Source organism: Taeniopygia guttata, chromosome 1 (assembly GCF_048771995.1).
Source record: "Taeniopygia guttata chromosome 1, bTaeGut7.mat, whole genome shotgun sequence".
Taxonomy (NCBI): Eukaryota; Metazoa; Chordata; class Aves; order Passeriformes; family Estrildidae; genus Taeniopygia; species Taeniopygia guttata.
This window is the reverse complement of record NC_133024.1, coordinates 94,559,957-94,579,997: the sequence shown is the minus strand read 5'-3', so window position 1 is coordinate 94,579,997 and position 20,041 is coordinate 94,559,957. Positions and strand designations below refer to the sequence as shown.

The window sequence follows — 20,041 nt, the reverse complement described above, 5'->3', positions numbered from 1 at the left end:
TTGCCACTGGGAACAAATGAGAAGAGCCTGAGCCTATTCTCTTTGCACCTTCCTTCAGGTATAGGACAATAAGATATTCTCTTCTCCAGGCTTCAGTCTCCACTTTCCCAGGTTTTTCTCTTAAAAAATGCTCTAGTCATTCTTATAACCCTCTGCAGGACACTGTTCAGTAGCTCTCTATCCCTCTGGTACTGTGAACATATTGAGCCATACTCTTCCTATAAAACTCTATAAAATCTTTTCAGATATTTAAAATGAAAGTAAAATATAAGATGCTTTGAGATTTATTCTCCTTGTCTTTGCCTTGCCTTGCCTTGCCTTGCCTTGCCTTGCCTTGCCTTGCCTTCCCTTCCCTTCCCTTCCCTTCCCTACTCATAATATTAACTTGATCCTAAGACAGGTCAAAAGATCATGGGAGAGAGGCAGTTAAGGTTTTTCAGCTTGCAGGACATTTATATAATAAAGACATCCAGACAAGGCCCCCACTTTACAGTTACCCATCCTGTGACAGACTACAATTTCTGAGGCTTTTTTACATCTAAGCCTTCCAGTTGGGATTCTCCTACAAAGGAAGAAGACCTGATATGTAATTCTGCTGCTGCTAACAAAATAATAACCAACCATTTGCAAAAGCAGTGTTGGATTAGTGTCTTCACACAGTTTGCATGCAAGTCTACAGGGGGCTCCAAAACTCTTCACAGTGATCTATTTTGGATTAAATTACTGTAATGCAATTTATATCAAAAACAATTTCTGAGCATATCCATTTTTCTTCCTACACTTAATCAGGAATGAAGGAATGAAAGAAGGGAATAGAGGAAGGAAGAAAAGGATGATAGTGCATTCATTGATTCATTCATCATTTCTTTTTCCATTTTTAGACTGTAAGATTATTTCATCTGCTCTCATATGAATTATAATTAATAGCATTAATAAGGTGCTTAGCCTACATTGAAAGAAAATTAATGTTATTAGCCAGAGAATAATTCTCTAAGGCATGTCACATGCAGTGACATTATAACTGTGAATGCTTTCAACATTAAATTCTCTTATACACACATGAGTATGAAAAAGCAATAGACATATATGGTCCCAAAGCTTATAAAGAAGCTTTGTATTTTGGATTTTTGACATGGATTGTAATCATACTCTTCAGTATTAGTTTAACAAGTCACAAACATGAAATATTAAAAGTATTTTATTCATGCATCTTTGGGGCTTTTCTTTTCCTAGTATGATGATTGCCTTTCAATTGAATAATTGTCAGTTTTGGTAGTGATTCTCAATAAATAAACAAATGAAAATGGAACTGTTTTATATTTAGAATTTTGAGTCTTGAGTGAACTTTTCCATCTTACAAGAAAAGCTTTTGTTTTCTCTCTTGAAAATGGCACCTAAAGTCTTTCTGATTCCATCTGATCTCTCAAATGAGGAATAATATTTCAGTTGCATTCCATTGTTCAATCTTTATGTCATCTTCATCACTGGTATCTGGTAGTACTTCTACTTGCAACTTAAGTCATCCACAAGGGTCTTCCACAACATGTCTCAGTCAGCAGAAAACACTGTAAATTTCTTTTAGAACTCAGTGAAAGTTGGTGTATTTTTCCTACCAAAGATTTCTTATGTTGTTCTATTATGTAGTTTTGAACACAGTCATATTTTCTTCATATGCTGAGCTGTCTTTACTTAGAAAGTCTTGCAGCATAGTGTTATATCTGGGCTTTATTGTTCTTACTGCTTTTGTAAGTTACATTCATTTATGCGTAAATACTAATTTCTGTCAAGTGAATGATAAAACTTTCCTTTCTGAAAAGCTCACAGTATTCACTTTTTCATCTTTACTAGACAATTTTTTAAAGATTTTTTTTACTGTAGCATCTTCAGAAGCATTTCCAAGAACATATTGGTTACTGATATCAGCAGTAAAGTGAATCAATCTACTTTCTCTGACATAGCTGATGCATTAAAACTGGACTTTTCAGTGGAGGTTAATGGAAATAAGTACTCCCTTCAACTGAAAAAAAGAAAAGCTATATTATTTTTCCAGATTCATTTCAAGATGACAGCCATGACTTTTATTATTTTTTCATCATGCTAATAATGGAGGAGAAAGTATCAGAGGAACTAAACACATTTTCTACATCCTCGAGCAAATTTGCCATCTCTCATCAACAAGAACTTACAAGACATAACCAAAACTGGAAAAAAAACAAACCAACTGAAAAAAACAAAACAAAACAAAACAAAACAAAAATCCTGTTACTTTTGTACAAGTAAATGACAGTTGTGGATATGTGAATCTGTTTCCTGATTAAGCTAGCTCTACTGTCCCTGATTCTCCTGTAAAGAATAGGAAATACCTGAGGAATCTTGTGTATCTTCTCTAAATTTGTTCTTATTTCCCATATTATCTCCATTAAACTTGTATGTCTGATTTAGCCCAAGCTTTTTAAATAGCATGCTTCTGTCCTACAGTTGGTTTATTTGACACATCTCCTAAGAGCCTGTGGTCATTCTGGAAAAGAGCAGTGTTTTTCAACCTCTTACAACCTCTGCATCACTAAATAGCCTGAAACAGCAGCATGTCAGCTACCCCGCTTTCCAACTTGCTGTGTAAACCCTAGAGACACTCTCTGGGGCAGCAAGGAAACAGCAAAATGTAATAGCAGCAGCAAATAACCAATTAGGCTGGAATAAGGTAAATATTGCACAACAGAAAAAGAAACAGGAAATCAAACACAGAGAGTAAAACCAGCTAATGCCCAGTAGATTGCTACAATGTGGATGCAAATAGAAATCATAACACTTGTATTCTTTTATCTAATGCAAGTACCCAATTGACAAAACATTGGTGGCCACTGATAGACATGGTAAAGATTCAGGGCTGATAGAACTGGAATAAAACAAAACCTGCTGTCTCTTTACAAAACACGATTTACAAAAGACTATTGTTCTGTTATGTCCTACATTGAAAACCCTTCCTAAGCACATTACAGTTTCCCACAACAGTTCTCCCCATTCCTGGAAATACTACAATAAGTACATTACAAATCACTAAGTATGCTGTGCTGCCTTTTGCCCACTGTTTCTGCAACTAGAATTCTTGATGCAAAATATGCAAAGAATACATCTTCAACTGCACATGCTGGCATAACTTATGTACGCACTAAAGCTAAATATCTGTTTATAACAATTTAGTCAGAAAGCTTTCTTGAAGAAAGCCAATTTGCATTGAGCTGTACTGAGAAGAGAATCAGCTTGGGGTATACAGGAAGGAGGACTATAAAGTCATCTTTGGTACATGCAATATTGCTATTCTACCATATGATTATTTACAAATATGAACTGTCAGTTGTTTTCCAAGATGATTATCTGTGGAATCAGAGAAACACTTCTATACATCCAGAGATACAGGAAGTCTGTTGAAAGATTTAAGGACCAATTCCTCTCCAGCCTCAGAGAGAATGGAATGCTCTGAAAGGCAAATTCTTTTTTTTTTGGACTATTCTTCATAAACAGAAGCGGACCTCATCTTAATTTCAGTGATTCAGAGAACTCACTGAAATAATTAGCAAATTAGTTTTGCCAACAGTGCATATTATAGACCTAATTTGAAAATATTTTGATTGTGATATCATATGCTAACTTTTAAAATAATAGATTGTTTTATAAAGATAATCTGAATAGGCCAGATGCACTCAGAAGCTCAGAGGGTTAGATTTAACTACTCAGCATCAAAAGTCCACAGTCAGATGTCCACAGCTCTGCTAAGTCTATACTGTATAAACCACCTTCACAGTCAAAGAAGGGAACTGCTTTTGTAGGACACAATAAATTTGGCAATAAAGTAGATATTGCAAAATCTCATATTATTGTGCTTTCTAAATGGCTATTTTTTTTTCCTAAGTAAAAAGGACAGATATACTACAGACACAAATTGCTGGTCTCAATTTGGTGAACATGAACACAAGTCATCAAGAATTCCTTCCACTGCTGTTAGAAGCATATGTAACATACCTACACTCCAGTCCATTTCCTCCACTGTATCACCATATAAACCATGCTTGCTCTTTCCTTTGAAATTTTCTGAAGCATAGAGAGCAGTATGGACATGAAGATAAGACAGGACGAGAAGAAATGGTGTATCAGTGTTCCTGGAAAACAAAACCACAAACCCTTAGTGTATTTTATAATAAGATTTCTACAAATAAATTTTTATTCAGTAGAGTCCACCCTGAAAAAAAACAAATACCAAAACAAAACAAAAAAAAAGGTGAAAAGGAATACTGTAATTTATTACAGCATAATTCTGAATAAACACAGACTCAGTAAAAATGCCACTCTTACTGAATTGAAAGCAAAAATAAATTACAAAATCTGTCTAAATACTATTTGTGAAATATATTGAAAAATGACTTGTTTAAAGACAGTAATCTAGCAGTTTCTGAATACAAATACCTCTCCACATTTTACAAGTATATTTTTAAAAACCTGAATACAATTTCTGTTTAAAAACATACCCTCAGCACTACATATCCACGAGAAACACAATTTCTTTCCTCACAAAGTCATGTGGAAGCTGATCAACTAAACTGTTATGGGGACCTGGGTCTTTATTTTGGACTAAGGTATATGACCAAATCTCTTTTCTTTTAAAGCTCTGTATGTGCATGCATGTGACTCTACATAACCTCAAAGTCACACTAGCATAAACATTTTTGTTCTCAGAGTAATGAACAGTCTCCACTGTCTTCTATTTCCTAAACAGATCAAAAAGAAAGGGTGCAATAAATAGATTCTGTAAATTTTGCTGTTCATGTGATCTGTCAACACGATATTTATAATCAATTCCAGCAGGCTGTGAAAGCACAGCTCAAACAAGTACTTCTCCTTATGCATTATTTATACTACTTTACTTAAAATTGTGCCATACTAGCCAAATTTACTGCTATATGCTCTAACAGCACTTGCAGTACATTATATATATTGTAAATATCAGCTGAACCACAAAAGTACTACCCACAAAACTTGTCTGGGTGTCACCTTAAAGCACCCAGCTAATTGCAGACTACTTTTAGTTTATCATATTTCCCCTCACCAAGCTGTGGTGGATAACACCTGTGATTCATATCAACCTCAAATAGAGACCATATATTTCCTCAAGCAGTTGGTTCATCCACCCTTTAAAGAGGAGACCCCCAAGACAGGCATGCTCATAAAAAACACTTATTTAAAATTAACAAAAAAATCCTAACATTTAGAATTTGAAAACAAAGGGGTTTTAGTAGAAGATATTATCTGATATGAATACTTTCCTCTTAAAAAAAATTAAGTTTAATCTAGTATATTTATGATCTATTTTTCCTCTCTCCTTTGTTGAATCTGTTTTTTCACAAGTTGCATGGTTAAAGCTTTTTTCTACTGGCATATGCAGTAGTAGAGAAACACTGAATGGGAAATTTTTATGCAGATTACTCATTACTCTTCATTAAAAAATTCTCATTTTTTAGGAAACCCAGAAGAAAAACAACATTCCTCATATGGAAAATTAATAAAAAATATTTTAATTCTCTTACAAGCATTTGTGCATTGATCCTGTATTACTTTTTAATATAAAGTACTGATCCAAAAAATTTAAGACATGTTTTGCATAAAAGATATACTTTCTACTGAGTTGTTTGTTGTTATCTGAAAGGTCATATAGGTGATAAATTTTCACAATTTTAGCAGCAAATAATAAGAGATCCCTGAATCAATTAAAATGGCTGAAAATGTCACCAATTGATGTAAAAAAAGACATATACTTAAAAGTTACTTATTTTATATATATATATATATATAAATGTAATACTGACTTTTCACTAGAGAACTTTACTGCAAGGTAGATGATTTTTGTTTTACAACTTGCACTTTTTAATGCCTGGGATTATTGTAGATTTTTTCCTTAAACACAGTTCACTGAATTGACATTAATATACAAATTCTAGGGTAAAACACCACAAAAATTTATTTTTTACTTTTATCACTGCAGGCTATATTTAGTTTTCATGCAAACTGCCCTGTTCTAATGCCATAGAGACACTGCATTCTCATAACTGCCTACTTGCTTTGCTAAAAGTATCAATAGCTTCCATTACAAATGTTATATTCAAGACATAATAATTCAAGTTTATTTTGTTTCTTGAACTTAGAAAGATCTAACTTTCATGAAGAGCCATCAAACCGTGACTGATATGGAAGGGCACTACATCATTCTCTTTTTTCCAAGTAAAATTGACAGCTTTTGATTGACAGCTTGCTGTCAGGTGGAAAAGTGTCTCACCTATTAATACTCTATGAAAGATCAGAGGCAGCTATTTATCTCCTGCCAAAACACTTTGAGGAGAATCATGACTAAATACCTTTACTCTGACCTTGAAAATGGAATAACAATACCAGCTAGTAGGCAGGAGAGAAATTTGACAATAGCAGCTTAACTCCTGAACAACTTCAAAAAACAGCTCTTTCAAAAATGCATTTACACTCTCTTTTACACAACCCAAACACAGAGAATCTCCTTTTCAAAAGATCTGAGATTTTTTTTATCATTACATGAGTCACACAGTTTTTTCAATTTATTGAGTAGCTAGAGAGATTACATACATCTGACATAAGATATTCTTCAGGGTGTTTTTAATGGATCTTGAAAACATCTTAAAGCATCACATTGCTGGTGACTCGTCTGCATTGCAGAGTACTGGGTTCTTCTTTTTTCTTTATACTATTCAAGGATTCAGCTCAGGTTTGAGCTGTAAAAAACAGCTTTAAAGTGCATGAGAGAGCAATTAAAACTAATCTGACTTTGTGCTTCAAACACAAGTCTTTTAACTTTTTTCCTGCAAAACTGCTCTAAATGCTTGCTGCTTTGAAAACTCCTTGGGCAATCATTTGCTTTTCCATGCAGTTCAGTGCCACAGTTGAAACATTGCAGAGAAGGAACACCACCCAGAGGTGCCTGGACAAGCCCAAGAGTTTGGCCCATAAGAATTTAATGAATTTCAACAAAGCCAGGTGCAAAGGCCTGAACCTGAGTCATGTCAATCCCAAGCACAAATGCAGGCTGGATGAAGAATGGATTGGGAGAAGATCTGAGAAAGATTTGGGGGTGTTGGTTGTCAAGAAGCTCCATATTAGCTGGCAAATATGAGCTTGCAGCCCATAAAGCCAGCTGTATCCCAGGTCTCAACAAAACCAGCATGACCAGCAGGTAATCCTTGAAGACTTCCAGGGATGGGGCATCTGCAACTGCTCTACCTGTTCCAGTGCTTCACAGCCCTTGGAGTAATGAATTTCTTCATAACACATCATCTAAAACTGCCCCCTTTCAGTTTAAAACTATCACCTGTCACTATCTGTCCTTATAAAAATTCCCTCTCCCTCCTTTTAAAAGGCTGCAATGAGGTCTCTCTTGAGCCTTCTCTTCTCCATGCTGAACAACTTCAGCTTTTTCAGCCTGTCCTCACAGGAAAGGAGTTTCAACCCATTGATCATCTTCTTGATCCTCCTCTGGACCCACTGTAAGAGGTTCACATCTTTCTTGTGCTGAGCACCTCACACCTGGATGCAGTACTCTAGGTGAAGCAACACTGTGTCGACACAAGCAGATAGAAACATTTCCTTTCCAGTAATTTCCCTTTTACTAAAAAAAGTTCCTATTCAGTATCCCCCCAGCAAATAAATTAATTAGTGCTTATTCCCCATGGATTGGATGCCTCCACTACTTCCAGATTAGATCACCAGTAGGACACTGCTCTTTGTGATAGCAGTGTAATGCACTTCATTAAATCTTCTTGTTCCTGCAGGAGGAAAAGCCAAATTTTGACTTAGTTGGACCAAAGCAGGACTCTTCTACATTATGGATTTTTTTTTTTATTCTGACTGCTAACAGGGCTAAAATTCTTGTTAGTCTGAATGAATTTATGAATGAATGTTTCTGTCCTGTCTTTTATAATACACAACTTCAAACACAGATGTCATATTTTCATTTTTTTCAAAATCAGAAAGAGAACTCCAGACCACTGGGGGATAACTTATAAGAACCATAAATGGTGTTGAAAATGAAACAGAGAGACGGGGGAAAATGTAAATATATAGAAAAATCTGACTCCTTCTAGTAGATATTAAAAGTAGAACTTGCAGATACCACTCTATCATTTTTTTATATGATTCTTCTTTGCCAATAGACAAGAAGCTTCTACTTTTCCAATTTCATGCCTTCATTGCTTCCTTTAAATACATAATGTAAACAATTCACATATGTGTTTTTATTTCCTTTCTAGATAACCTTTTATTTTCCCTCTCCTAAAGAATATCTGGAAGCATGAAGAAAAAAAATACCATCTAGCACAAATTAAACTCATTACTAAAGGCTCTCATCCACAAAGCTTTGGAGTCCAGTATACAGATCAAGTTCTATTTCAGAAGTGTTCCACTGACCAGTCTGCCACTCACTGCAGAACTAGTGAGGACCCTAATTATTCTTAAATGATCTAAAGATTTGATAAAGCCCTATACAAACCCACACCTTCTTCCTCTTACCTTCTTGTTCAAAAGGCATAATCAGAGGTCTGAGAGAAAAGGCATGAAGATCCAGTATAGTTGCTACTGATTATAAGTTACTAAATTTTTTAATATACGCGCACATATACATAATATGTATACAGAGATACACAAATTCTTTTCTATAATTTTTATTTTGCTGTAAACTCTAAAGAATATTCTTGTAGGATTCATAAAAACATTGTATTTGAGAACTGTAACTCCAGTACAACATGAGAACTGCTAGATCTTAAGACCTAGTGATATGTGGAAAAACTCTAAATCAGTCTGCTACAGTAGACAACAGGTGTTGCAACAGTGATTCAAGGACTAAAATAGAATAGATAAAGAGAAAATGTATAATCTATTCACTGTTATAAAATTTTTAACATTATGCTTATGCAATCTATGACTGGTAAAACTAGGCAAGAAGATTCTCCAAATTCACCTTCACCACAGCTTTTAAATATAATCATGTTAGTATTTAAATACTGCTTTCCAGAGACTAGATTTCATTAGAATTTAAAAAAAAAATATTATTGCTTGTGATCAGGTATAGAAATTTCTCAGAGTGGTATTCTGTATCACAGAGTGGTCTTTTTATGTTGTTAATTTCTGATACACTAGAAAACAGACCGTGGCATATTGCAACATTGGATTTTCTGTGCAGCTGGTCATTGAAAGGCATGCTGAAGATGTATGAGTGACAACCACATTGAATTTAACATGAAACAAGTAGCATCCATTTGACATTCAAATACATTGTAATAGCAAGAGAGCAGTCTGTTAGGTTTTTGACATGTAAACACACTTCCTCTCAGGAAAAAGTGATTAGAATTAACATACACAGAGCTGACCTGCCCCCTTACAATTAGGATAAGCAACTAAACTACTACCTGTTTTAACACACCAGATCTGACACTTGTAATTGCATACATTCTTCTTCAGTGCCATTTTTGGCAACTTTGAATTTTGTATTTGCTCTCTTTCAGTCTATTAAAGAGCAAACAAAAATTGTAATATGTATGCACAGGACTAAGGAAGGTAAAATACAAATACCACCTTTCCAAAAGCCAGACCAAAGTAAGCACAACAGCATGTAGCTGTACACTATGAAGACATTATAAGACTTTAAAAATACAAATTCTAATTATTATTTTGTGGTCTCTGTGCCTAAGCAGCCTCCAGCCACCACAGCACCCACCAGTCTTTCTCTGTTCACATAGAGCAGGTCCAGCAGGGCCCCTCCCCAGGCTGTTGCATTCTCCAGCTATGTTAGGAAGTTGTCTTCCATACACTCCAAGAACCACTTAAATGGTTTCCTGTCCATTGCACTGTATTTCCAGCTCTGGTAAGCTGAAGTCCCCCACATGAACAAAGGCCAGGACTCCTGAGACTTCTCCCAGCTGCTTACAGAATATTCTGTCTTCCTCTTCATCCTGTCTGGTAGGTTCATGACATACTCCCACCTTGGTATCTACCTTGTTGGCCTGTTCCCTGATCCTTACCCATAAACACTCAAACTTATCACTGCCATCATTAAGCTTTGGATAATCAAAACACCCCATTGCCTCTCCTTCTTTGCCCATTCCTTCTGAAGAATTTGATGTTTATACAAGTCATATAACTGAAAATTATTGAGAAACAGCTAGAAAAGAGAATGTCTGGAAGTCCATCACCTAAACTCTGAAGAACTTCTAGAGGTAATAAAGGCAATAGGTAAATAAACTTACATAGATAAAACACGGGAAAATTAATATATATTCATATACATTGCATATAAATATAGTATAAAAAAGCTTTACAGGAAATACCAGTGCTGGTGAAGATTGGACCTTCATCACATATTTATTGCAAAGTTATTTAACCAACTAAAATACACATGATATCTGATGGTCTTTAGTTTGATGATGAAATGTGTATTCAGACACAGGTAAGGTGGAAACTTGAATTCTTTAACTTCAGGATTGTTAGTACTTGGGTATATTTGTAGACAAGTATTAACAGTGTACATGACTGAGATTGCTGCTTAATATCTCATCTAAAGAAAAGGAGACTGTGACAAATTCAGTGTTCAAACGTGTTTAAAGGGCTGTAAAAACTGGAATTACAAGAATGCTGTTAAGTACTGTGACTTTCAAAAACTTTGTGACCCTTCGCTGCTGCATTCTGGTTACCTCTTAGTGGTCATTCACCTACAAATGGCCAAAGTCAGTGGATTAGTCATAAAAGCAATGGTCTACTGGTGCTCTGGAGTTAAAAGTATGAACTCTATCATGCCAGAACTAGAGTGTCAAAGCAAATATTGGTTTTGTTGCTCACACTAATACATGGGGCAGATCAGTTCAGTGAATATTAATCCAATTAGTCATATCCCCAGGAGTAAAGTTTATGGTCATATACTTTGCATGTTCATTCATTAAAGGGCACAGTTAAGATTGCTCAAATGCTCTAATTGCTTCTCAATACTTTAACATGTTTGGATATTCTCTAACATAACATTGACGATGGAGAGTCTGGGTTATAATTCTCTGTAATTGCAGCAGTCCTGTTACAAAGTTTGTTGTAAATAATGAATATGTGCTATTAACCTCAACTTCAATTTAACATCAGTGTTGTCTGAAAACTACACTGACATTTGGGGCCAAGTGCCTAAATGATGTAAAGCTACTTACCTCTAGCTGGGTCAACAAAGCTGTGCTGACTTAGATTATACATTATTTTGTCAGTTCTTAACACTGGGGTCAAACAACAACACTAATCTACATGGTAACACTGTGCACATTATACATATTAATACAGTCAAAAGAGTTACTAGCTTTCTATCCTTGATTTCCATCTTGAACTCACCTATTTTGAGGCAGCCATTTTATTGTCATGGCGTTGAAATTAGTGAAACATTCATAGATACCCAAAACAGTATCACTACAGGCACTTTATATACTTGTAAATAGTGGAAGAATATACCAACATATAGTTAATGTACTTGAGAGTCTTTTGAAATCACCAAATGCTTGGTCACTAAGCATGTAATCACTCAACAATTTTCAAATGCATTTGTTCTTGTGTTTGTAATAACAAAGTACTTCACTGTTAAATTAGTTACAATGTATCTGAGAAGACATCTTTATCCCCATCACCAAGAGGAAATAAAGATGGTTTAGTTAATTTATAAATACTTATAAAAATGTTGATTGTTGGGAAGACTTACTCATTTAAGGAAATTTGTTATAAAAACCATTTTTTTTAGTATATTGTGTAGAAACGGCCACATCAAATATTCATAAGGATGGAAATGATAAAAAATTGCAGTATGATATCAAGATTTTAGATAGATATTTTTTCTTGCTAATAGTTAGAAGCACCTGCACTGTACAGTCATTAAATTTACAAAATGTAGCTGCAGATTCATGGCACGTGTTTTCATCCAGCAATGACACCATTTGCACGTATTCACAGAAACTAATGCTGCATACTTTAAAGACTAGTAATTCAGGGACGTAGAATAGAAATTCAGGATAATAGTAATTCAATATCTTAGAATATGATTTTACCTTGATTTAGTATTTTTTTAAATGCTGCAAATTGTGTCAAAAGTGGTGGAGAAAAATACATACACATATTTTTTTCCAGAAGTCAAATTGATTTTTTTTTTCTGTAAATATATTGATTTCTATTTTAGAATATACAGATGTATACTTTTTTGACTTAATCCCACTAAGACCGCTTTGATGACAATTATGGCAAAGTAATTAACTTAGCAAAAATTATCTATGACTTGAGTTTTGTAAACCCAATATTTAGGCGGCCCAATATGATGGCTATTAAAAACAGTTTTCAAAGCACCTGTTTATTTCACAGAATCACAGAATACAGAATGGGTTGGAAGGGACACCAGTGGGATCATCTGGTCAAACATCCCTCAGGGTCATCCAAGAGAATGTGGCACAGGATTATGTCCAGACAGCTTTTAAATATCTCCAATGAGGGAGACTACAAAATTCCTCTGGTTAACTATTCCAAGGCACTGTCACCTGCACAGGAAAGAAGTTCTTCCTCCAATTCAGCTGGAACCTCCTGCGCATCAGTTTCTGCCCATTGCCTCTTGTTCTACTGCTTGGCATTACTGAGCAGAGCCTGGCTCTGTTCTCTTGACACTTGCCTGTAAACACTTATGTACAGTGACGAGGTTTTCTCTCAGTTATCTCTTCTTGAGGCTGAACAGACCCAGACACCTCAGCCTTTCCTCATAAGACAGATGCTGCAGTCCCTTCATCAACTTTATTGCTCTCTCTTTTATGCTGGACCTGCTCCAGAAGCTCTGCATCTCTGCTGTCCTCAGGATCCCGGAGCTGGACACATTTAAATTGTGGCCTCACCAGGGCTTAGTAGAGGGGCAGAATCACCTCGCTCAACCTGCTGGCAATGCTCTCCCTAATGCACCCCAGAATCCCAATGGCCTTCTTGGCCCCCAGGACACACTGTTGGCTCATGGACAGATGGCTGTCCACCAGAAGCCCCCAGGTCCTTCTCCACAGTGCTGCTTTCCAGCAGGTCACTCCCAGCCTGTCCTGGTGCCTGGGATTACTCTGTCCCAGGTGCAGAAAATAGCACCCTGATTTCTGAAAATCAGATCTTTTCAAAATTACTATTATAAAAGTGGAGTAATCTAAAACACTAGTATCTTAAAACATTAGCCCTATGAATGCCTTTTAATGGATGCATCAACTCAGTGATGAAGAACATCTCTCTATTCCAAAAAAGTAATGAATTATGACTCTGCATTGTGCTTTCACAGAATTAAGTCACACCACAAAAGATTCTTCACACATCAAGTAACATGAAATATGTAATAATAAAACATTTCCCTTTTTATAGAGAAATTAATAACATACCTGATAGGAGGAAACCAAACAGTCATTCCTACCAACAAGATTAACTTCAGTCATCTTTTAAAGGAAAAAAAATTACAGTCATATATAATGACATATTCCTTGTGCTCACCAGCTCATTTTCAGAAGCATTCTCATTATGAGATACCAATGTTAACTTACAGCGCAGTTAGAAACCTACCTTTCAATAAAATGCATGGCTTCTTTTGTCAGTCTCTGAGTAAGGTTCTCATAGGACAGTGGCTGCTGGATAATCTGATGGTCCCTCATTAAAAAGCAGTTTAGTTGTCAAAAATTATAGAAGAAAAAAATCAAAACCATAAGTGAAATTGTGATTATTAACAAGAAGTAACCCAGTGCTTGGAAGGGTACTTTGAGAAGGCCAATGTACTGCCCTACTACCAAAGACACAAGGGCAATTCCAGTGATTTGGATTGGGAGAACAAGGCCTTTCTGAACACCTTTTAAAAAGACACTGCCTTGACCAGATTTGCAGTCTCTAAAATTGGTCACGGGAAGGCCATAAAAGTAATCAAATCCATGACTGAGGGGGTGGTGACAGAAGTCATTACTGCTTTCACAGTTCATCCCAAGATGCCACTTTCCTAAAAAGAGAGAAGGACAGGGAGTATTTTCGTCGTTAAATCATCAAACTTACTTTTAATGTGCATTACTTCAAACATGAAAACTATCTGCCTGATAGTCAGATATCTGTTCCCAGAATTTATTGTGTGGGTCCCTATTTTCTATTTAAACTTTCTTTGTGCCTTCATCAAAGATTTTTTTTTTTCATGTCTCCCTCTTCATCTCAGTTAGAAATAGCTTAACATGGCTGCTGCTGAAGATCATTAAATTCTGAGTGGGTTAGCAGGTCATTGAAGAGCAACAGAGTCCTGACACTTAACTTTGGAAATTAAGCATGTGTAATTGCCATAAGAAAATATTGTTTTGTAGCAGCTACTGATTGAAGAGGAAGAACAAATATGGAAGTACAAAATATATTTTCTGAAGTTTTTCTGACAAACAATTTGACTAGTTAAAAAAAAGACAAAGAATAAGAAAACAGTAACAAATACACAATAAATCAAGAATATGAAAATTACTAAAGCATTTCTTATTTAAATGATTGCAAAATCTCTGAAATTGCCAATATCCCTCGAAATACACATATATAGAGAGTAAGGCAAATTATTTTGTATTTATATATTTCATAGATATAAATTAAAAACAACAGTAACAAGTAAATTACTGTCAAATACAATCTCTCACAGCATTTTGTACCACTAGGAAATCACTCTAATTCTGCAATAATGTTGGACACTGTCTGACATAAGAAACCACTGAGCCTGATTTGCATTATACTAATACAATCTATATTCATGCTGATTATGGTAAGTATCTAGATAATTCATTCTATGACTCAGCTACAACCTCTTACCACATGCTTTTGCATTGCTTAGCACAACAGACCTAATTGGTAGCTGTTATTTGAATCAAAATGCATAATTATAAAAAAATTCAAATTCAGTTAAGCTTATTGAGATGGATTATGGATAGAGCTATGCCTTTGCTCTCAGCAAGAAAATGTGCTGAATATTTTAAAACGCATGCTGGCCTTGACAAAACAGATGGCATTATATACTGCTGGGATAAACTTTATTTATTTTTCTGAATCAAACACCTAAACATGACCAGCATATTTCAGGGGTTGTTGAATGCAAAATAAATAAACAAGAAAATCTACAGACCCAGTAAGTCTTCATTCCCATAACTTGCCCCAAAGAAACACTTGTTTCAGAGAATTGAGAATACTCATGGCAGTAAATGCAAAACAGAAAGAAAGCATATATAGAATTTTTCCCCTTTTTCAAACCATCCCAGCTTTAACACATCTATAAGACTCAAACAGTCCTGAATATCTCCTCCTGGGTGTCCAGAACAGCATATTCATCCTGCACTTTTTCATTTGGCTGTGACAAATGCAGGTACTGCAGTACCAAAGAGGGTGAATATGGGGATCAGTTCTGCTTTTTTAAAATTTAGCAAATTAGCTGGGTGTTTTATTTCTCTTCCACAAATAACACAACTAAGTTAGAGGAGGAGAATGTCATATGCCTAAGTTTGTCTGTCAACAAAGGTGAAGAAAAAGCTTGAAATCTTGAATCTGAATGCTTAGTTGAGTCCAGTTGTCCTCATATGTCTCTTGATGGTCCTAAGTTAAAAATAACTTCTGTATATCATCAAAGCAGGTATGAAACATTTTCAGGCCTGCTTTTGTGCCAGTGAAACAAATGCCTCTACACCTTTCTCATTCCATTCAGAACATTTTCCTGTCAGATGCCCCCTCACCTGAGGACGTATTCTGCTGGTAGTATTCTGAACAGAATGGTTCTGGTCACTATTTTTGACATGGTCAGTAAAAATTATTGTGGTCAATTAAAAAAACAAGCAGTACACACCATTGTACTGAAATTTCAGGAGTTATAATGGTGCTATAAAGGGCTAGGTAAGGCTGGAACTCTGATTTTCATTCCCAGCACTCAAAGATGCAGATTTTTGAAAATAAATGATTCAATTTTTCTCTTATGTTTGAATGAATGTCTTAATGGAATAATCATAAAGCTAGATGGGTAACAGAGTGAGAATGAAACAACTGTCATCAAATTAGATAACTAATTTAAAGGTAGAGGCTTATAATCAGGAACATAAATGCTCTTCAGGCTTCAATTTTTTTTTTCTATTACATGTTAATCTCAAAGCATCTATAATTCAGTAAGAAAATATGAAAAAGAAACTCAAACAAATTAAGTATATCTTCAAAGTCACTTATGTAGTGGATTATTTAACTGGGTCTCAACTACTCCAGGATAGAAAAACCTTTCAATAACAAATTAGGGTGGGAAAATATAAGTTCTATTTTTATCAAAGCGGCTTCTTTAGCAAGCACAAAAAATTGTTCAACATCAAGACAAACTTGGGACTGATAAAAATATTTGTTAAGAAGCAATTTAAGCCAAACAAAGCAGAGACCAGGTCAGCAGGAAAAGCAACAGATGCCCCAGCTCAAATTATATCAGAACCTGTGACAGAATGACACAATTGCCATTCTCAAATGGTTGGGGAGATAGATGGTTTTGATAGATCCTGCACTACTCTGAAAAAGCATGTGAATGGCTGGGTCCACAATACATGTTTTGTTTCACTCCTTGTGACAATAACCCCTGCCTTGAGCTAGTGCTTGAACAGATTACTGTAATGTGCTTTAGATTCTGGGGCCCTTCTGAATCTGAGAGCAATGCAAAATGCTCTCATCTCTTTGCCAAGTGATGCTTCATAGAATGGACACTTCACACAAGCATCATAAGCATTTCAACTGATTCTACCAAGCTTTTGAGTGAAATTTATGCTGTTAATTGTAAATTATGAGTACCACAATAATTTGAGACCTAGGCTTATTTCTGTCTCCATCAGCCACAATTAAGACTTCTGCAGAGCGAAAGCAATGCAATGAAAGGCAAGTGGAAGTGAGAGGCAAGCCCTATTCAGCCAAGAAATTTCACTTGAAACTCCATTTTTCAAAATGCAGAATCCTGAGGACACTACAGAAATCCATGATTTCCCTGTATTTTTCCCTCAGTGGAAAAGGGAGTAAAGTGGTTTTGGTACAGACTGATTTTTATATAATGATATTTTTGAAAGACTTTGCGCTTTTCAGATAAATGACAAGATACAAGATGTGGAGCAAGATGAAAACAGAAATATTTTATGTTCTTAGGAAATATATTTATTTGAAGTACATAGCAAAATTTATAAAAAGTGTATATGCATATGGTATTAACATGGACAGATTTTAGGCTGTTTTATGAATAACTGTTGTACTATCTCCACTCTATAGACTCAGTCAATCTTGGACACCTTACTACTGTGATGCCCAAATATTATAATACTTCATTCTGAAAGAAGTAAGTACCAGGCATCAATTAGTATTTTAGCTTTGGAGATAAGCTACATAGGTGGATTTTAAACTTTTCTGGATGCTGGACAACACACTGGATAGCAAAAATGAAGAAAAATTAACCTTTACTCAACTGTAATTGAGTATAGTTAAAATACTATCTATCAAATTTAAGGGAAATTTTTGCATTATGAATGGCTATTTCCAACAAAACATCAGCATTTCTTCCCACTGGTGAGATATTATATATTCTATGCATCTGTTTTTTCTGATAGAACTTCATTTTGTTGCAGATCTGATTGTCTGCTTTCATGTCAGATCTATATGTTGTCACCTTCTTTATGTCACAGGAGAAAACAATGAGGTAGAAAAGTGTATATATAAAGTAGATTCATAGATAAAATATATTTTGGCACATATCAAACAAAAGAAATTATTTATTCAGAGGATAAAAAAAAATTTTAAAAAGAAACAAAAATGCACCTAGAGAAGAAAAATAATGTTCTCAGAGAGGAGACTGGCAAAAAAGATAGAAATGACACTACAGGCTTGAGGATCAGAAAGGCTTCAAATTACCCTCATGCCAATCCATCACTGGTGCAGGATTTGACAATTAATTCTTTGGGAACTGCTGAGTTAGATTGAATCAAGCAAAGACTCCCTGACCTATACCAATATGATGTGATAATAACACCAGCAAAAGCAGAAAATGTACTGGTTGTGAATCAGACTGGCTATCTAGTCTTCAAATCTACATAATTTTTCTTTCTGTCATTTACATATGCTTTATCCCTAATTTTAATGCACTTCTTGATTTTTGGAAACCTTCATTATACTCTAAGGATATGGTAATATTACACTTTATAGTCTCATAGCTATCACTCAGGCCACTTGGAAGAATTGTTCATTAAGCATCATGGAGAGAACTTCTGGAGATCTAAGTGGCAAGCTGTCATGTTCCAGCAAAAGTAGTTAAAAAAAGAACGCTAACTGGGTCAGCTCCAGAAAATGAGTTTTATTACTGTGCTTGCTACAAACAGAAAAAACACAGTCCTTAATTGAATATGGAAAAATAGAAATCAAGTCCACAAGGAACATGACAAATTATGAACAGTTTTTTTGTACTATGGTTCACATACACCTACAATAAATAAATTTCTGATAAGAATTTCTGGTTTTCTATTTTCATTCTTTCAGGATACCATGCTATTTTATGCTTTATAAGACTGGGGTATAGTTAAGTAGGATTTTTAGTTAGAACGCTGACACTGTTTTATCTACATAACACAGATGTTTTTTGAACAGTGGAGTGAATTGTTAGCCTTGCAAAACAGCCTGTTTTTTTTAAACAAAAATTACTCTCAAAATTGCAAGTTTCTGTTTCATTTAAAAAACAAATTGTGTGCATCCTTCATCTAATTTAATTTAGTAATATTCCAGTATGATGTTCTCTGCACAACTATTCCCTGGCAATTCCAGTAAAGAAACATATTATATAATACAAGTTTAACTTCTCAAGTATCTTCCTAAATACAAGCAGTGTGGAATAAATCATTCACCAATTTAAGAAAAAAATTCAGAAATCTTTAATGTTATACTTTTATGACATTCATTTCAATTCTATTTAATATTATCCTAGTATGATTTTTTTTCCCCATCACTGGATATTTATGCTGCAATCAGCTCTTGAACTATCTTCATAATGAGAGTGAAATATATTTTTATATGAATTTTTTGTATGAAATATCTACCAAATTTTATGAAAAATTTCCTAGAAATGTCCATTTTTGTCTGATGACTAAGATGGTAGCCCAGGTAGAGTGTTATTTACTTTATGGGAATTTAAACACTGGTGAAATTAAAACTATCACAGTGCTGACTTGTACCGCTGTGATCAACACCTCATTGTCTCTCTGACATAATCTAACTCCTACTGATACTGAAAATTTTTCAAGACCTTGACTAATTTTCAGTTTGTTCATCATGTTTCTTCAGTATCTTGCAAAATGAGACTATAAATACACAAGGGAATTGGACATACTTACCTGACTAGTGTTTCACATAGGCATGGAAATATGCTCAGCTTTGTTCCAGAAAAATAAATTCATTATGCTGTGGGGGAGAAAAGCTTAATGCAGGCCCTTAAAAGCCTATATGGGAAGCTAATGTTCTTTTCATTGAAATAAGAGAAAAAAGTGCTGCACATGTCTGCAATTTTACCTATTAGAGTTGTTGCATAACCTTTCTGCTTCGGGAAAAAGTTATTTCTTCAGAAGGAAGTCCCCCAGAAGAGGCAGAAAATAAGAAGACACCAACTCGTGAAAAGGCAGCCATTCCTAAATACAATAAAAATTAATGAGACCAGGATAACACAAAGAAAGAATTTCCATTCATTAGTTCTGCATGCACTTTTTTGCCTTTGGTGGTATCACTTAAATGACATATTACAATCAGACACTAAGTGTTGCAAGTGGAAGATAGAATCATCCATTTAGCCGAGTGAGGTCTTTCCTGTATTGACACCAGCAGCAGACCTGGAGAAAAAAATTCTGAGATTATAATCATGGGGCCAGCCATCACATAAACAGCTACAGCCCCTTCTGTAGATTTTCTA

The 20,041-nt window shown here is 35.1% G+C and overlaps 1 protein-coding gene across 1 annotated transcript in view; it reads right to left on the bottom strand.

Moving 5' to 3' along the window:
* STS (steroid sulfatase) overlaps nt 1–19,761 on the bottom strand; it is a 76,266-nt gene extending 56,505 nt beyond the window's left edge. Inside the window, 4 exon segments of the mRNA XM_030285520.3 lie at nt 4,021–4,157; nt 13,654–14,077; nt 19,648–19,680; nt 19,683–19,761. Coding sequence (XP_030141380.3) covers nt 4,021–4,157; nt 13,654–14,077; nt 19,648–19,680; nt 19,683–19,761 — 673 coding nt within the window.
* Nucleotides 19,762–20,041: the final 280 nt, after the last annotated feature.